General features: G+C 30.6%; 2 protein-coding genes across 2 annotated transcripts; one reads left to right on the top strand and one right to left on the bottom strand.

Annotated features, from left to right (window-relative positions):
- Positions 1–5,700: 5,700 nt before the first annotated feature.
- On the top strand, positions 5,701–11,948 carry LOC133301994 (probable serine/threonine-protein kinase PBL19). Its single transcript, XM_061501702.1, has 5 exons — positions 5,701–5,793; positions 6,208–6,634; positions 8,909–9,169; positions 9,956–10,078; positions 11,250–11,948. The coding sequence occupies exons 2-5, from the start codon at positions 6,281–6,283 to the stop codon at positions 11,802–11,804; spliced, it is 1,293 nt and encodes a 430-aa protein (XP_061357686.1). The 5' UTR covers positions 5,701–5,793; positions 6,208–6,280; the 3' UTR covers positions 11,805–11,948.
- A 3,001-nt stretch (positions 11,949–14,949) lies between these two features.
- Positions 14,950–16,161, bottom strand: LOC133301996 (FCS-Like Zinc finger 3). The gene is made up of 2 exons (XM_061501704.1): positions 15,951–16,161; positions 14,950–15,552 (listed from the first exon to the last, which is right to left on the bottom strand). Exons 1-2 carry the CDS (start codon positions 16,121–16,123, stop codon positions 15,381–15,383), a joined length of 345 nt encoding a protein of 114 aa, XP_061357688.1. The 5' UTR covers positions 16,124–16,161; the 3' UTR covers positions 14,950–15,380.
- Between the last annotated feature and the right edge of the window lie 3,389 nt (positions 16,162–19,550).

Raw genomic sequence — 19,550 nt, 5'->3', positions numbered from 1 at the left:
TTTCTGGCAGCGATCTCAACAGCAGCAAAGCCTGCATCTCATCATCAATTTTCATCTCAGCCTTTGATAGCTGATTCACAATACCTTTGTAGGTGTTGAGGTGTTCAATCATGCTCAAGCCGTCCTTGTATTCCAACTTCACAAGTCGGCGAGCCAGGTGTGCTTTGTTCCTGGGAGTCTTCTTCTGAATCATGGACTCTAGCTTGGTCCACAACTCATACGCGTTCGTGAAATCGGACACGTGCTCAAAGAGGCTTTTGTCAATATATTTTCTGATTGTAGCTACCGCCTTACGACTCTGAATCTGCCACTCCTTATCGATTTTGCCTTCCGGTCTCTTTTCAAGGGTAATAGGCTCATATAAATCTTTGCAGTAGAGATGATCTTCCATCATCGGTCTCCAATAGGTGAAATTGTTTGCGGTCAGCTTGAACATGTCTCCATCATTGGTTATGCCACTGGTCTCCATCTCGTCTCCCTCAGAACCCGTCCAACTCGGGCTCTGATACCACTGTTGGAAACTCGGTTCCCTCAGATCGGCTCAGGGGCCTTTGCGGAAGTCAGTCAATGAGATCCTCGATCTCAGATCTCGGCAATACCTCGACCTGAATTTCACCAGGTCGGGCAGCACAGCGGAAAATCAAAAACGAAAAACGGGAGAGAGAGAGAGAGAGAGAGAGAATGAGAGAGAGAGAACACAAGCAGTTTTAACGTGGGAAAACCTTCTCCAATGAAGAAGTAAAAAACCCATGGGACCTAGTCCATATCAAAAATTCACTATGAAAATATTGGTTACAAAAAATCAAAATACACCAATGTGGTGGTTAACTCAACCTCTCCAACAATGGTGATAATCAAACTACCCTAGAGATGTTTCACTCAAACTCTCTCTAGAGATCTCTCAAATGCAAAGCATAAAGCTTTGCTCAAACAATCAAATAATCATCTCTCAAATTTTCTCTCTCATTCTCTTAACCTAGCCTCCACCCACAACTAATGAATATATAGAGGAGGTGAGATCTAGGGTTTAGGGTTTTTAGGAAACCCCTAAATGGACTTGAGCTTAGCATTGAAGGAGGAAGCCCAACAACTTTCATATCCTTAATAGTCACTTTCTCTTCCTTTTGTTTTAGGGTAAATTTGGTGTATAGGATAGGATAAGGCCTGATAGTATAAGATCTGATTAAATTTTAGTACTATCTAGTGTTTAGCATAATATTGTATAAGATAATACCATCCAGTGTTTGATAATGCACTATATAATACTAGATAGGATAAAAATAAATATTTTTGACAAATATATCCTTTAATAAAAATTTTATATAATTCTTTTAAATATATCATATTTATCAATTAATATGTCCAAAAAATATATTAATTTTTGTAAAAAAAAAAAATCTTTAATATTTAAAAAAAAATTATGATTACTTTTACATGAGAAAAAAGAATATTTTATTTTTTATTATTAAAAAAGAGGTCCTGTCAAGTATTTTAGCGAGCACATTATAGGCGGTGCTGATCTCATCGCACTTGGAATAACACTCGATGAGATGGTTTGGAGAAAGGGGTATGAGAATATGCATGAACAACCTTAGTGGCTAATTTAGCTTTATTGCAGATGCACCACTGCACTAGATTTTTCAAATTCGACTTGCGTTCCATCGAAATACTTTCCAAATATCAGGGTTTAGTTTTTAAGTTTTTTTACAAATTAGAGAGAGACTAAAAAAACAGGAGACAACTGGGGGAAGAAGAAAAAGGGAGGGGGAGAGGGGTTTACAGTGGGAAGGAGAAGAAAAGGGTTACAACGAGGAACAAAAAGAGAAGGGATTAGATTAATACATTAATACCTTATTAAGGTTTATCTCATCCCCTAGACCCGATAAGTTTATACATCATTTTAATGTATTAAAGAGCTCCTGATGTATAAGTTTATATTATAAAATGGTCACATCAAATAATTATTGAAAATGTCATAATGTATAATATAAATTTATACTGTCAGATCTTATGCATTACACTAAACATATCCCTTAATTACATTATCTCTTACATTGAAGACATCTATATATACCTTAAAATTATCACTTATTGCTATTTTAACGTATGGATGATAGGTTCTGAAAGAAGATGCAATGTATAATGTGAAAATATCTAGTTGTGTTTCTACTTAAGTCCTTTTCAGCCTCTCTTCGTGCACTGCATTTTTTTTAATGTTAACATTATTATGACTATTCTTCTAAAGACCCTTCCAATTCCGGATTCAGATTTCCTTGACACTTAAGCCACTCTTTGTGAGTCATGCACGTACTTTAATAAATTAACTATAATTTAAATTTTTAAGGGATTAAATTAATGAATTTTTTTTAAAAATAAATATAATGACTACCCTAATTATATGTTTATATAGAATAAAATTAAAAACTCTTTTGTGTTATTTGTTTATATTATTGACTCAAAGTTCTGACAATCAGACTTCGCTCTCTTGTTTGTTTGTTTTTTTTGGAGATATATACATTGATTTTGCAATTCCGATCAGGGTTTGGTAAAGGTTTAAAATCTCCCCAAAATGTTTTTTCAAAGATCAAATTTTTGATCTTAGATGAAATGATGATAGATCAGTTGGTGAACTCAACATGTGGGGTGAGAGTATCTGTTCGATCCTCTCCAATACCGTCTTTAGAAGGGATTTAAAACTTTAATCTCGAGATCCATCCCGAATCAAAATAGTCACAAAGATGAACCAATTGAAATATTTTTTTATTTAAGAAAAAAAAGCCTTTTGACCTTGGGTTTCACTTTATCATTTTAGTTTCCTCGACAATCAATACAGTACGCAAAGGTGGATCAAAGTGTAGGAGAAGAGGGGCAAGTGCCCACCCTTAAAATATGATGCAAAAATATAAAAATATTTTTCTCTTAAAATTCAAATTTTCCCAATTTAATTTTGGGGTAGATATTATAACAATCAACTAGGGTTATTACCAATATTACTACCAATCAATTTTACTGTTAGATCGATTAGGTTGATCCAACGGTTATATTTATTTCCATCTTTGTATGATTATGATTCTCCATATTTAATACTTTATATTTATTTTCACCTTGGTATGGTTATTATTTTCCATATTTAATGTTTTTACATTAAATATGGGGATTATAACCATATAAGATGGAAATAAATATAATCATTGGATCAACATAATCGATCTAACAGTGAAATTAATTGGTAGTAACCTTAGTTGATTGTTACGATATCTATCCCTTTAATTTTCCTCTTTCTATTTTATTTACTTGTAAGTTTTTTTTTTCTCTTCCACCTTCATTATTCAAACCTAACATCAGAGAGCTCTATTCTAGACCTATCGTTTGTATCTACATACTGATTTATCTTCTCTCAAACCTCAATCTCCGTTATTAGAAATTGAAACATTTGCTTCTTCCTCCATCATCGGTCTAGTTGAGTCACAATCTGTCCAGATCTAGATCTAAATCAGACCAGCCAGCCGGCATCTGCTCGCAAGTCGCATTTCAGACCAGACCCAGATCTATATGTACTTAAATTTATTGAGTGTCCATCCTTCATTAATTTCCTGGATCCGCCACAGTAGGTGTTGCGTTTTTGGGAATATAATTCCCAAACCCAGAAAACCGAAAAATTCATATCAGAGGACATCAAGATTTTACTTGGCTCGGAACTTGGATTTTAAACCAAGATTTCTACATCCAAGATACTTAAGGAATATTTAAAAAAAAATCAAATTTAAACATACTATAAGTATCATATTTTTAAGTTAATTAGATGCTTTTCTTAATTCTCACTCCTCAAAACTAAGCAAGTTGATCATAACCCTGCTGCTAATATTGTTTTAATAGCAGCCTTCTTTGCCAAATAAAATTTAATAATCATCCCTGTGAGACTCTGACAAAATAAAAACACATGGATGTGATTTAACTGGTTAACATGAGAATATTTCAAGAACTTTTATTTCAAAATAGTTCCTGTACATTGTCATATTCAATTTATGACTTTAGTATATAAGTTGATTTTATTTTTATTTTATTTTGGATGTTGTGAGTAATGTCACTATCTGGCAAAAACTTTATAAATTTCATATTGTCAAAACCAAAGTCCGTGATGATGCATACCTAATATAATTAATTTCTAAGCTACCAATGCTGAATCATGGTTCTGTTGACTGTGGAACGTTGCCTAATTATTGAACAATAATAAACATTTTGATTGCAAGTGGAGAAAGCAAAACAAACAAGAAGAGCAACTAGGAAAATATATAATTTGAGATATATACGCTTTAAGATTGGTCAATTGTCAATTTTCATGTCTTTTCTTTCTTTCTTGGACTGCGCCATGTACATAAGTAAATATGATGAGTTTTTTTTTTTTTTTTTTTTAAAGAAAAAAACGATTTCCTAAATGTGAAACTCATTTTTATTTGAGGTCTTTCGAGAGTCAATTTTTATTCTGGACGGATCCAGAATTAAGGCTTAAACCTCTTTCTAAAATTAATACTGGAAATGATCTAACACATACTTTCACCGCTATGATGCCATCTGCTCTTATGCACCAACTGAGTTACTTTTATTTGATCATTTATATTTTTCATTAATATCAAAGACCTTACGCATTAGAAAAAATAATCCACTTAATTACATTTATTCTATCAATTTCTTTATAATTAATGATATAATTTACATTTATTCTTCAGCATACTATACTTAATTTCCCTTTTAAGTCTAGTTATAAAATGTTTTGAATTCGAGGTCCGGAATAAAAAAATAATGTTGGAGAGTCACAGTCGAAATGGGTCTAATAATTTTCAAATCGTATTGGAATTGAAAAAATATTTATTTTTCGATATTATCCTATTTTGTTCATGTGGGGCAGACAATTGACTCTATTTTTTTTTTAATTTTTGGATTGGAATTGTACATGTTATCTATCCAATATTTTTTTGGAATTATTAAGAAACATTGAACATTAAATATTTAATATTATTTCTTACTTTATTAATGAAGTAGATTAAGAAAAAATATTTAAATTTAAAACTAAAAAAATTAAATTATTAAAAATATTTATATAAAATATAATTATAGAAAAATGAAATTATATTTAATTAATAAATATATTTTTTATAAAAAAAATAGTTACTCTGTAAGAGTAAATAAGTATAACTATTCATTAAGTAATGATTTCTTCGTTGATATTTTTATAATTTTTCTATATATTTATAGGTTTATTTATTAATATTAGTCATTTAGTAGTAAAAAGTAATAATTATTTTATATTTAATTAGAATTTTTTAAGAATAAAAAGAACAATAAGTTAAAAAAATTTAATTTTAAAACTTATGAAAAGAAAAACCCAAGAATGTGATGTTATCATTTGAAGAAGAACAGAATTAAAAATGACATGTATTATTTTTAAAAAAAAAACATGATAAAAGATTAACGTTGTCTAGAGTTAAAGTACACGAACTTAATAAATTAAAAGTAAATTCACATTTACAAACTCAAAAAAATTCCTGGACCTTTTAATGGATCATTAAATAATCCTAGTCGGTGTTTTATGAGATTTGATCTCGAAAAAAAAAAAAAAAATTACGTGAAAGATTTGGTCAATGCATTAATCTTTTTATCTTAAAGCTGGCATTTGGTCAAATCAATGAAAAATAGACAGAACTGAAACAGAAGTTTCCTTTTTTTCTTGTTATTTGATTTCCGTAAGAAAGAGAAGCAACAAAGGAGAAAAGCCAAAGTATAAGCCTCTAGAATGTAAAGCCATGTGTCTTTGTGTTCTTCTATGTACCTTTTGAAGATTGCAATATTAACTGTTCAGTTTCAACCCTTTTGCTCTTTGTTCATTTTTAATACCTTCTGAAGCTTATTCATGTAATTTTATCAAATTCTTGGTCATTTTGCATGTGCTATTGGTCTGCAAAGTTTCTATGTATTGAACTCTTATCTGGGTTTTCACTGTTACTTCAATTCTTTTTTGTTCTTCTCTCCAACTTGCTATCTGGGGTGCATAAATTTTGAAACTTTTTTTGACTTTTGGATTCTAGATGCATTTGGGTATCATTACTTGGTTGTGCTTTTCTTCTTTCTTGGTGGTAATGGTATCATGGTAATTTGTATATTCTTGCTTGACATTCATTGTTTTCTTGTGATTTGTTGGATTGATTACAGGTTGATGAGAAACAGTAGTACACAAAGAATTGTGGCTAATTTGTTTTGATATTGAATCATTGGGGTGTGTGCAATGAAGTGTTTTTACTACTTCAAAGACAAATCCAGGAGTAGTAAACAAAGATCAGCACCTGAACTGAAAGAGCAAGAGAAACACCAGTTTTCAGGAGGTGAAAGGGTAACCAAGTCTTCATGTTCATCATCTGCCTCACCTCGTGGGATACCAGAAATGTATGAGGAGAAGGCTCATAATTTGAGGGTCTTCTCCTTAACAGAGCTCAAGCGTGCAACAAGTGATTTCAGCAGGCTTCTTAAGCTAGGAGAAGGTGGATTTGGAACTGTGTATAAAGGTTCAATAAAGCCTGTTGATGGGAATGGTTATCCTGTTTTGGTTGCCATCAAAAGGCTTAACAAGGATGCATTGCAGGTATGAGACTCAACAAATTCCTTAGGAATTCATTTGTTTGAGAATGGTACAAATAAACACAATTTTTAAAGCTCAAGAGCATTTAGACAATGTGGTATATTCATCAATCGCACTTGAATTCCCAATATTTTTCCCCCTAATGAATGAATATGAAGAGCATAAACTAAAATTGCTCAGGGAGAGACTTAATCTCAATTGATGCAAAAACTGATACAATACCTTTGCTGTTTAAAAAAAAGAAAGTAAATATCCTTATTCCTTAAGATGAAATCTTAGCCGAATATAGAATAAGATCTAGTTTTGTAGACTAAGTGAGGACCATATAATTATAAAAACCCATGAACTCAATACCTTAAGATTTCGTTTAAGATATAGTGTTAGACCTACTTGTTATGGTGTATTGTTGCTTCGCTCACTAATAGTGGCATTTTCTGCAATGACTTTACTATAAATGGAAAACCTTAGTTTGCTGCAATGATTGTGGTGTTTTCTTGTTTACTGTTAGTGCAAAGTTACACCGATAGATAAAGGGGATCAAAGTAGGAAAACAATTTTTTTGTAATTCATAGCTTTTTTGGCTCTTTGATCATATTGTTATCAGTATTCTGAGCCTTGGCTCTTTGATCAGCCTTATAACCACAGGGGCAGTGTTTTCCTGCAGACAGCTTTTAAGATTAGCCTTAATGATATTGCTGTCTGTTTTACCACATAAAACATTCTACTAAAGGGATGATTGACCATTTTTAATCCTTCCCTTGCTGTAAATTGATATTCCTATTCCTCAATGGGTTAGCAATTTTGTCTTAACCAATAGATAGAGTCATATCAACCTCTTCACTATGTATCCATTTTATCTAAGACCAATAAAAGCTTGGAGATTGGCTAATGGGAGAGGGTAAATATTTCCTATGTTAATCAGTTATCTCAAAAATGATTGATACTACCTCATTACTTTAGTCTATATTGTAGTCAATATTTAGGTGAGTTAAGTTCAAAATGACATTTATAGATGTCCATGCACTATATTTTCTTCCGTCTGTATGCATGCTGAGGATTTCCTCAAGCTATTCAGACACAAAAATCCTCTCTTTCAAGCATGCATGACTAATGTATTTCCCTGATGCATTTGTAGCCATTTTTCCTCTTGGAAAGTTTATTTGATTGAATTGAATGTTTCACATGTAAAAGTCTGTTTTACAGACATCTAGAATACTGTAATGTAACTCCATCATAGTTGGGGTTTTGCATATTCAGGTATAGATTTTTCAGATGTAGCTCTGGTAGTGCTTAATGCTGAAACTATAGACTATTCTTGCTGAAAAGTATTAAGAGATCATATGTATCAAAGGATCTATCTCTTTTGCACTAACGTTTAGTGGTCATGTTTTAATTATGTAGTAGACATGATTTCTATGTTGCTAAATTCACTGTTCTGAAATATCAACTACATTATTTTATTTTATTTTGTTTATGCATGCACATTTTTGTTAGTAATTATTAGCTTAGAGAAGCTATATAGTGTAGCATCAGTTGTTCCTAGAATGACTAATGCTGGAATGTGGAACTTCATTCACATATTATAGACCAACTGGCATGTGATAAGATGAATGATTTAGGTTAATATGAATCAATTTAATTTTTGTATTCATTTCACAGTTGTCATGAAAACTAATTTGTGTATGTCATTTGATGTTAGCCATGATATGAATAACAGGCACTATACCTCTGGGAATCTCTTCTATCAAAAGAAACTGAGGCAATTACTTATACATATAATTTTCTTGCCTACATAAGATGATATTCCTAAATTTAATTTTCTTCATGATAGCTTATACATATTTTTTATGTACATGATAGCTTCGTAATTTCAAGTATTATGTTATAGGAAAACAATATCATTTTCCTACCTCTTTTAATATTACATATTTATGAAACATAAAAGGAATCAAGTAATTAAAAAAAAATAGTGTAAAAATTAGATATATCTTCTATCTGGCTGATGCATGCATGATTATATGTTATCAAAGTCAGTCATCAAATTTATAAGTCTGCAAATGGAGATATTTGTTATAAAGCCTTAGTCAGATATTTTGTGCCTAAGTAATTTGAAGTTTTCAAGCACGCTTAAGATTCTTCATTTATTTGATTTCCAGTTTCCTAGATAGAGATTTACTTCTCCCCTTTTGTTCTTTTTTCTTATGCTTTCTTTTAACACTGAATATGGTAATATTAGGATATTCTTTTGACCCTTTTTCTTTTCCTTCTGTCATGTAGGGTCATAAGCAATGGTTGACTGAAGTTCAGTTTCTTGGTGTTGTGGAGCATCCAAATCTTGTCAAGCTTATTGGATACTGTGCTTTGGATGGTGAAAGAGGGATCCAGAGACTACTTGTGTATGAATACATGCCAAATCAAAGCTTAGAATTTCATCTTTTCAATAAAGCATATGATCCTCTGCCTTGGAAAACAAGACTTGAAATAGCACTTGGAGCAGCTCAAGGGTTATCCTATCTGCATGAAGAATTAGAAATTCAGGTTACAGTTAAAGCAATATTATTATAAATTATCCGAGCTTCCCTCACTTAGAGGAATTAGATATATACAATCATTCATGAGCCTTTATCTAATAGTTTAAGCTTTTGGCCTTAACATGTTATTAGTGCTTCTATGATATGTGGTCGAGAGTACAATCTTTACTACCCCATTTTTCTAGTTAAATTATGATTCTGGCACAAGGTAGTGGGTGCTTTGTATTGTCCACACTTCGAGCCCAACATGATTTCACATGACGGGACATCCTAGAAATCAAAACCATTAGTCTGCGTTCACTAATCAGCTTAAACTTCACAGGGAGTTTCTCCTTAATAGGAGGAATCACATAAACATAAAAAATAAATAAATAAGTTACATCTTCTAAGTTTTGACAGAATACTAGATAGTTGAGCTCCTTAATAACACGGACATAGCTAGCAAAATCTTGGCATATATACTTCTTTTCCATATTAGATTTGATACATGTCTAGAAAATCTCTTGCTGGAAAGGGAATAGGCAACTATTCTGTAATTTGTCCTATAGATTATGTCAATTTATTTGTAGTAAAAAATGTACCACCATTTGAATACTTTAATTTAGATCATTAATTAACTGTGGCAATTTTTTGGGGTTATAATATATGCTCTTGGATTTTGATATTACTAGTGGGAGTTTTGCTTATCACTGAATTGCTTTTCTCAGTGTTAGATAGCTTTTATATCTTCTACTACATGCTCTGCTTAACATTTTGTCCTTTGCTTCTAACATTTTGTATGCTGATGTTGTAGGTGATATATCGAGATTTTAAATCTTCAAATGTATTACTGGATGAGAATTTTAAGCCAAAACTTTCTGATTTCGGACTTGCTAGGGAGGGACCAGTAGCTGGGGATACTCATGTTTCAACTGCTGTAAGTGCTGTGTTCCTGTATTTATTCAATTGCATTTGCACATTGCACTGGTGTATTAATTTGAATGCTGGAGACTATCATGTCGGAATTTTCTGTGGACATAATTTCACTATAAACTTCAATGTTTCCATAATTGTTGTTGGTGATAAAGCTTCCAACATGTACAGCATAAATATTCTTCAGCTCAGACTCTAAACTATATTACACAATCCCTAAATGACTTCCCAAATATAAGCCAAAAATTTAATATTTTATATGCTTTTATTGTTAGACATAATATAAAACTATTAAAGATATAATAATACATTCATGTGCCTTTCCCTACTGCTTAAATTCTTGGGTGAATTGGTTCTTGATATAGTATCAAAGACTCTATAACCAAGTAGGTGGGTTCGTATAGGTCACGCTTTAAGCCCAAAAGACTCTTGCATGAAAGGGTGTGCTCGATATAATATAAATTTGTTAGAGATATAATAAAATCATTCGAGGGTGAGCCTTGAAGCAGCGGTAAGGTTGCTCCTTGTGACGTGTTTGAGTCTGGGAAATAGCCTCACTGCAAAATGTAAGGGTAAGACTATATATAATCTACTCTCACTCCTACCGTCACAAGTCAGCGAGCCTTGTCCATTGAGGTTTTCCTTTTTATATAATAACATTATTCGCGGGCATTTATCTAACAGCTTAAGCTTTTGGGAGAATTGATTCATGGCATTTATACTTGATGATCAAGATGATACTCTGTTTATTATAGAGTCTTTGACATGGTATCAAAGAATCTATAACCAAGTAGGTGGGTTTGTATATGTCATGCTTTAATCCCAAAGGACTCTTACGTGAAAGGGTGTGCTCGATATAATATAAATTTGTTAGAGATATAATAAAATCATTTGAAGGTGAGCCTTGAAGCAACAGTAAGGTTGCTCCTTGTGACTGGTTTGAGTCTGGGAAATAGCCTTTTTGTAAAATGCAAGGGTAAGACTGTGTTTAATCAACTCTCTCCCCTACCCTCATAGGTCGGGAAGTCTTGTGTATCCGGGTTTGCCCTTTTATATAATAAAACCATTCATGGGTGTTTACCCAACAGCCTAAGCTTTTTGAAGAATTGATTCATGACATATATATTTGATGATCAAGATTATACAGTGTTTATGTAAACTTTTTTTTATGTCAGGTGATGGGGACAAATGGTTATGCTGCTCCAGATTACATTGAGACAGGGCATCTAACAGCCAAGAGTGATGTGTGGAGTTTTGGTGTGGTACTATATGAAATGCTTACTGGCAGGCGTTCATTGGAAAGAAACAGACCAAAAATGGAGCAGAAACTTGTAGAATGGGTGAAGCAATATCCTCCTGATAACAAAAGGTTTTGCTTGATAATGGATCCAAGACTTGAAGGACAATATCCCATTAATGGAGCAAGAAAACTAGCCAAGCTTGCGGATCATTGCCTGCGTAAGAGTGCAAAAGATAGGCCAACAATGAGTCAGGTGGTAGAGAGATTAAAGCAGATTATAATGCAAGCTTCTGATGAAGAATACCCTGCAGAAAAAAGTCTTGAGGTATCTGAGAATGATCCACTTGAGCCTGAAGAAAAGCCTAATCAATCTTCCTCTTCAGAATTATGGAAAAAGAGGATGGAACATCTTGCAAAACTTGGTGAGCATGTGGAGAGTGCAAGTAGAAGAAGATTTATGATCCTACAAAGAACCAATGTGCCGACATAGTTTCATCTGGGCAATGATGTGATATACACAAATCAGGAAAATTTATGTAATAGATGTATAGAATAGTGAACATCACTACATAGCCAATGATCTTCTTTTTGTTGAGTGGCCATATATTTTGTTTCATATCAATGGGATCTATATATATAAGTAGCTCCATAGGTTGGCCTTTGTATTTTTAATATTGTAAGTGATTTTATGGTACATAGTTTGTGACTTTTCTTTTCTAATCTTTTTAAATATTTGATCTATCGTATCAGCTTCTTCCAAATCATGATCATTCGGAATGTTTCTTAAGTCAGAATAGATTTTATAACTACATGGTCATGGATTTTTGTTATCACACTGTTAAGGGTTCAAGTCTTGATATATTGACATTTGACACTACGTGTTAATTTTTTATAGAATCAGTTTGATTAATCCCAAGTAGAGCGGCAATTCAAATCGATATGATACCACACAAATTTAACATAGAATATCAATATATTCAACATGAATACTACACATTTAAAATAGGTCAAAATTTTCGACACGAAGAGAATCTCTTTGTTTTGAGGTTAACACAACACGACAAGAATAACTAGTCATTCTCAAAGTATGTCATTTATTACATATATTGACACGACATGATACGAATAACATACAATTTCAAAGTGTGTTGCTTATTATGCGAGTTGACACGACGCGATAAAACACAAAAGAACTTGTATATTGAATGTTTTCACCAATGTTGTGTTGACTACATGAATAATTTGTAAGAAAATTAACACAGATTAATTTTGTATTTACGGGTTATATATATAACACGACAAGAATTTTTTCGTGTCAATATGAACATAACACAAATTAAAAACGGATCAACGCAAACACGAATTTCTTATGTGGTGTCTGTGATCGTATTGAAAATTGCCATCCCTAAATCAAACCAGTGAGTGATATACAAATAATTATCTTGTCAATTTAACATTATAAATTTTAGAAAGTTCAACCAATAAGTTTGTACATAATTTCTTTCTATTTAGGGAGTAAATTATTAATTTGGGATAGAATATTATGTTTATTTATTTTTATATCCACCCTACCTACTCATTTTCAGAATCACAATTTCAAGATGAGAAAAAAAGAATAAAAGTCAGTTGAGATTATGATCTCATAATGTTGGCGAAGAACGAGTATAATAATAAAAAGAGATAAATATAATATCATATTCCTATTAATTTTTAGATGAGAAAAAGCTAGACGAAAGTGAAATTTTATGTGCGAGATACAAATTTTCATCAAAGTCATTTTTGAGATAAATTGGTAACTTCCTCCTATAAAATATTATTCATTAATGAAAATTTGAAATTTTTCGCTTTTTAGTTTTTTAGACACCGGTCAGGGTCATCTCTCGATCATATGATTAAAGGGATTTACTAATCTTATGTTACATAAGATAGTACTCTCATGTGGATGATATAAATATGTGGAGTTCACAATTTAAAAAGAAAATAAAAAAAAAGAAAAAATTAGCACAAAATTCTATAAGTATATGCCATGATATAGGTATCTTATGCACTATCATTTCCCATAATTAAAACCAATAACTTTAAATTGTATGACGTTGTTCTCTACTTTTCTTTCCCATAATATAAGTATTCGTTGTTGAAAACCTTACACGCTAAACCTCAATGACTAGTATTTATTTAGGTAAGCAGATTTATCTAACTCAAATTAATAATTAATATGTTCGAAGATATTTAATGAAATTAAATGTAGCACATTTAGGCTTTTTGACCAATTGGGTATTTTTGATTGGGCATTCTTTGATTTGCGAGTCAGGAATAGTGATAATATAACTGAAAAATCATAATTTTGAATTCAAAAGTAAAAGTAAAAGAAAATTGTTTTTCTTATATAATATAAGATAAAACTTCTGTCCTATACTCACATATAAAGAGATGAGACTCATTTATATTTTTTTTCTCTCCTCTCTTCTTTATATGTGTCTCTAAAAGATAAGTTTTATCCTATGTCACATGAGAAAACAATTTTCAAAAGTAAAAATGCATATAAAGGTTGGCCTCCCTCATATCTTCTAGTTGGAATTTAATTGGGAGAGATTTTCGTGCAAAATTATTTTGAGAATCCAGTTGGTGGGTAACGTAGCCAACACCTTTTCATGAAAACTTATAATACCAGCCTGTATATCACAATTATTTTTTAGTTATAATACTCCTATTATTATATTTATTATATACGAAATGTAAATTTTATATATTACTCTACAACAACTTTAATACATGTATGTCATTTGTCATAAATATACATGTATGACTTTTCCTTAAATACTGTGAGTCATTCTCATAGAGGTGACAAATCATAATCAAAGTTTGCTTCCAATGGCAGCCACTCATACGAGTTCTACGTGAGACGAAAAAAGAAAAGTCTAAAAAATAACTACAATCATTCACATTTGCTCTTTAATTTATTCTCTATATGTTTATGTTTACTTTATAATTCTAACTACAAGCATCATTTGCGTTGTACCTCTATTTTTATATTTAAATAGAATATAAAAAATAAATTAAAAAACAAAATACTTAAGAAAATATATGTAGAATTATAAAAGAAAATATTTATAATTAATCTGAAATAATTTATATTTAAAATTTAAAACTAAGTTAGGAATAAATATATCATTTTTTAAGGGAAAATAAATTAAAAGGTTTAATAAGCACTTGATAAATTCTAATTCAATATATTAGAGTAATATTTTTTATTATCAAATCACTCTATTTTTCTCTAATTCTGATCAGCCTTTATGTCTCATCCAATTATAGATTTAATTCAAATCCACAGACTTATAATTAATAAGTTATTATGATTTAGTGATTGTTATTACAAGTTTTCATGAAAATACTTGACTTACCAAATCAGAAAAATTCCCAATCAAAAAACCCAATTGGTGGATTTTCTTGCACTTTGTGCTTTTGGTCTTGGACTTTAAGTTTGATAAATTGGTTCACTGAACCCAATTTTAATTTGTTACTATGTTACAATTATATGTGTGTAAATATGACATCTTAGGTTAGTATCTACGCAAGAAGTTCTCAATATAGAGATTTGATTGACAAGGAGATTTTTGTCTAGTGATTTATGGATGCTTTATTGAAAGGAAAATAAAGATTTTCCATGGACACATGATAGTGGAAGAATGTAACAAAGTTTCACACATCTAGATCTTAAATTAAGTATCTTTGATACTTTGTTTTCAGTTGCCTCAAATTTCTTGAAAATTAAAGGGCATCTCAATATCTACATGCCTTCTTAAATAAACTCAAAATAAAAGAAATAAAAGGGTAAACCAAGTTACCAAGAACAGAAACAAAAAAGAGCCCAAATTCTTTGTTGGATTTTTCTCTATGATCACTGGAAACCCAACTACTACTTTACAAAAGTAGCAAAAGATTCATCCTGGTTTATCAGAATCTTAATGAATATTTGCTCTTCTTTGTTGGGAATTTTCCATTTCCTCATTTTTTCTTCTTCAAAAATTGGATTCTTTCACCAATCTCATATCATGGATTATTTTAATTAGGCCACTGCAACTGTGCCTGTTCTTACAGTCTTATTAGGTGTAGAATTTTGGTTTGTCTCTGATTGTCTTACACCCCTTTTGGATGAAAGCTTCCAATTTTTCTCCTTTGCTTCATCAATCTCTATCTGCTCCTGCCTACACTCTTTGCTACAGAATGGTGTGTTCCCTCTGCAAAAAATTAATAATTCCAAAAAATACTCATCACAAATATGAACAACAAAATAAATTCTCAATTCATCTAAATAAATCTTCAACATCATCATCAAGTTTAATCCAGAGAAAAATTCAACAATATTCCCTTGCTTTTCCACTCCCAGAAACAACTAATCAAAGAATTATTGTATGTATTTTATTCTAGATCTGTATAATTCAATCAAACTTATAGCTGAAAACTAAAGTCTGCAAACTTTAGAAGAAAAAAACGAAACTTTTCCTTAAACCCCACATGACAATTCATAGTAAAGATCAAAACTTTTTACAAACTTAACCAAATCAACTAAAATCAGTATCTGGGTATTATAGACAGATAAAAGAAAGTAAAAGTTTGAATTGAAAACTGAGCTAACCTGTACATAAAGATGTCACTGTTTTGGCCAAGAGGTTTTCTGCAAAGAAAACAAGCTTGGAGGAAGTGAGGCTCCTCATAGTGATCTTCACTTCCAGCATAATAAAACATGCTAGATCTTGGAGAAGAAAATGAAGATGGTGATGATGAAGAAGAGGAAGCATGTGTAGCCATAAGTGAGTTGAAAGGAGAAGTGGGAAAATGTAGGGGAGTGGAACCAAAGAAAAATGGCAATTATATAGTGAGAGGTTCAAAGGATTTGGATGTTATATGATAATGCACATACCATAGTATACTCAGTGCTCCTCCCCAATCATGAGCTTTTGATATTATGATTATTTTTATGGATTTGATGTTTGTCATTTTAAATGATATAAGTTATGTTATTTTAAAAAAAATAAACACAAGAAATAAAAATTATGAGAGAGAGTGGATGGTTTATTTAAATTTAAATTTTAAATAAAAATATATTATTTTATGTCTATATCTCTCTTAAAATAATATAATTTTATATCATTTAAAATGACAAACACTTTTCCTATATTTTATTTCACCCTTTTAGTTTTAGGCCTATTTACAAAAACTTTCAGAAAATTTCTTTGAAGTTGCAAAATTTGAAAAATAGGTAAATTTCTAAGTTAATATGGTTTTCAGATTTATTATTTTTAAACTAATTATTGCTTTAATCAAGTTATTATGAAGATCACTAAATGTGTTTTAGTAAAAATCTTATACTAAACTTTTGATTATAGTTTTTTTTAAATATAAAATAAACCGATGCAAAAATAAAAGAAGATTAGAAAATATAATAATAAAATAATTTGGACTTTATTTCACATTCTACCATCCAAATTCATAAAACAACGTATAATTTATGTAATTTAAAAAAAAAATTATATATCTATAATTATTTTAAATTTGGTCTTTATCTTTGTTATTGTTATAAAAATGTTTGTTAGAGTTGCAAATGTTATTAAAACTGGCCCGGTTATTGACTCGGTCGATGTACTGGGTCAGTGGGTCACTGGTTCAACTGCATGACCCGGTAATTATATGCAAGTTTATAATTTATATTAGAAAATTATAAATATTTCCAAATATCTAAAAAAATAATAAAATTTCAAATATTTTAATATAAAAAATAATAAATCACATACTATTATTCAATAAAGGATCAAATAAAAATATAATGATCGTGGTACGGGATTTTAAATTCAGAAAATGACATCTCTAACTATAAATCAAATCAAAATTTTCTGCATAATGCACAATTGAGATAATATTAGTGTTGTAGATACATAACTTATGTAAGTCAATAAGAAAAAAATATTCAAATATGTCCATTATGATTTTTTTTTGAAAAAAAAAATTTGGAATTTTTTTTTTAGGACCGGGCCGGGTCACCGGTTTTCATGAAAACCGACCGGGTCGCACCGGTTCAGATGCATGGCCGGTTATATGATCGGTTTACTGGTTCCCGGGTCGGTCTGATTTTAATAACTATAACACATGAAAATATATCGATTACAATGAAAATAAATGTCAAATAAGTAACATTATACTAGTTTTGGCGACACAGGAGAGAAACGAAATTGAGAACAATTATAGGTAAGGACCAAATAAAAAAAAAGTCTTATAAAGACTAAATAAAATATAAGAATTAGATATATTGACCGGAAATATATTTTAATTTAATGAAAGAAATCATACAAACATATACTTCATACATTAAAAGAAGCCTTGTCCGCGAATGTATTAAACGTATTGCTTAAGAAAAATCTCAAAATATTTATCAAATACTTCGAATTTTTTTATAGAAGAAAATAATTGATTCCTTATATAATACACTAAAAATCATAGCAAATATATTTCATTACAGAATATATTTTGTTTTGTAACGTAGTAATTAATTGTCAGAAAACAAAAATTTGATAAACTCAATCAAATGAACCATGTGATGGGTTAGATTAAGAACTTGATTGGTAGGGACCATGGAAGTTCGTGCGGGTCATGGTGCACCAGAATAGCCCCCAGTTGAATGATAATGGTCCATATATTAAAATTTAAAAAATAAAAGCCAATGACTGTTTTTGGAGGTCATGGGGTTGAAACTTGAAGCCATTGGGACCAGTTCATGCATTATGTACTTTTTCCCAAAAGACATTTCCTCTTTATTGAGCCTTTTCAATTTTGGGTCCTTTCTTTATTAAGAATTTGTACCTACACCCCTAAAATTTGTTGCTTTTTACTCTGTAATTTAACCATGTCTCAACACTAATGGAATAGGAATAAAAAGAAGAAGAAAATAAATAAATCATGTCTCTACTAGATTCTCTTCACTTGGACTATTCCTTGGTGGAATGAATAGAACGTGGCACTTAGGAAATGATGAAATGTTAAGTAATTAAAGGCACAAAGAGGAAGATCAATATTAAGATTTGGTTTGTCTTGGCAAATGTCTCAAAACCTTATGTTAAAGGGTGACATGAGGGGAAAAAAAATATGAAATTAGAATCTTTCTTTTGCTTGGTTTGTTCCTAAGACACAACTTGCATGTGAGGTCTATACTTTAGATATGACACATGGTTCTTTAAGAGGCTTATTCAGAGGGCATTTTGACATATGCTTAGACTTTTTTTTTTTTAATTTGTGATCTCAATGGAATATATTTAAATGTGTTATATTTTAATTGATTTTTTTATTACATTAGTTACATATTTAGAGAGTAACATACATTTTAGGATTTTATGAGTATAATGTTGTAGGATATAAGAAAAGTTTCATACTCTCACAATAAAGAAGAGAGAAAAAGTGAAATGATGAAAGAGAAAAAAAATATGTGGACCCCACCTCTTAATTGTGTGTGTAGGAAAGTTTTATTAGGTTATGTAACATGATACTAATAAAACCCTACATTTTATAGCCTAAAATCAGACCATATTATGCAAGTAAATGAAATTCAATAAAGCTTGAGTACTTTAGGGAATTTGCAAAACATATTTCTTCCCAAAAAGTTCAGAAATCCAAGTAAATGAAAGGGCAGAAAATAAATGTCTCTACTCCTATCACATCAAACTCAAACAAACTCATTATATATATGCAGTGTACTGCCCCAGCTACCCCTTTTGGCCGTTGCTTTGCCCAACTCATCACTCCATACAATTCTAGAAGATTTTTTTTTTTTTTTGATACATTAGAAGAATTTAAAAAATAAGAGAACTTTGATAGTGAGATAATTGAATTTCTCAAAAAATATAAACCAGACTTAATTATTTGTGATATTAAATATTTTTACAATATAATTAGAATATAAGGTACTACTAACATAAATCAAATATAAAAAACTTACTATGAGATTTTTAAATAATCCAAGTCTTATATTATAAACAATAAATTAAATTTAAAATAATGTATTTACAATTTCCCTTTTTTTAACTATAATTTTTTAAGTTATGCTAATTAAATGAGCATGTGATTAAATAGTTCTTTTTTTGTTACTATGGTATATCCATCAATTTGAATGAGATTAATTCCTTTCATAATATAGGGGGTAATAAATTTTGTCACTGACCTCAAATTGCTTCTCCGAAAAATCAAATCA

Source organism: Gastrolobium bilobum, unplaced genomic scaffold, assembly GCF_033153095.1.
Source record: "Gastrolobium bilobum isolate Gb01-03AN ecotype WA unplaced genomic scaffold, APGP_CSIRO_Gbil_v1 utg57797, whole genome shotgun sequence".
Taxonomy (NCBI): Eukaryota; Viridiplantae; Streptophyta; class Magnoliopsida; order Fabales; family Fabaceae; genus Gastrolobium; species Gastrolobium bilobum.
Note: the sequence above shows the minus strand (reverse complement) of the source record. Positions and strands in the feature narration are given on the sequence as shown.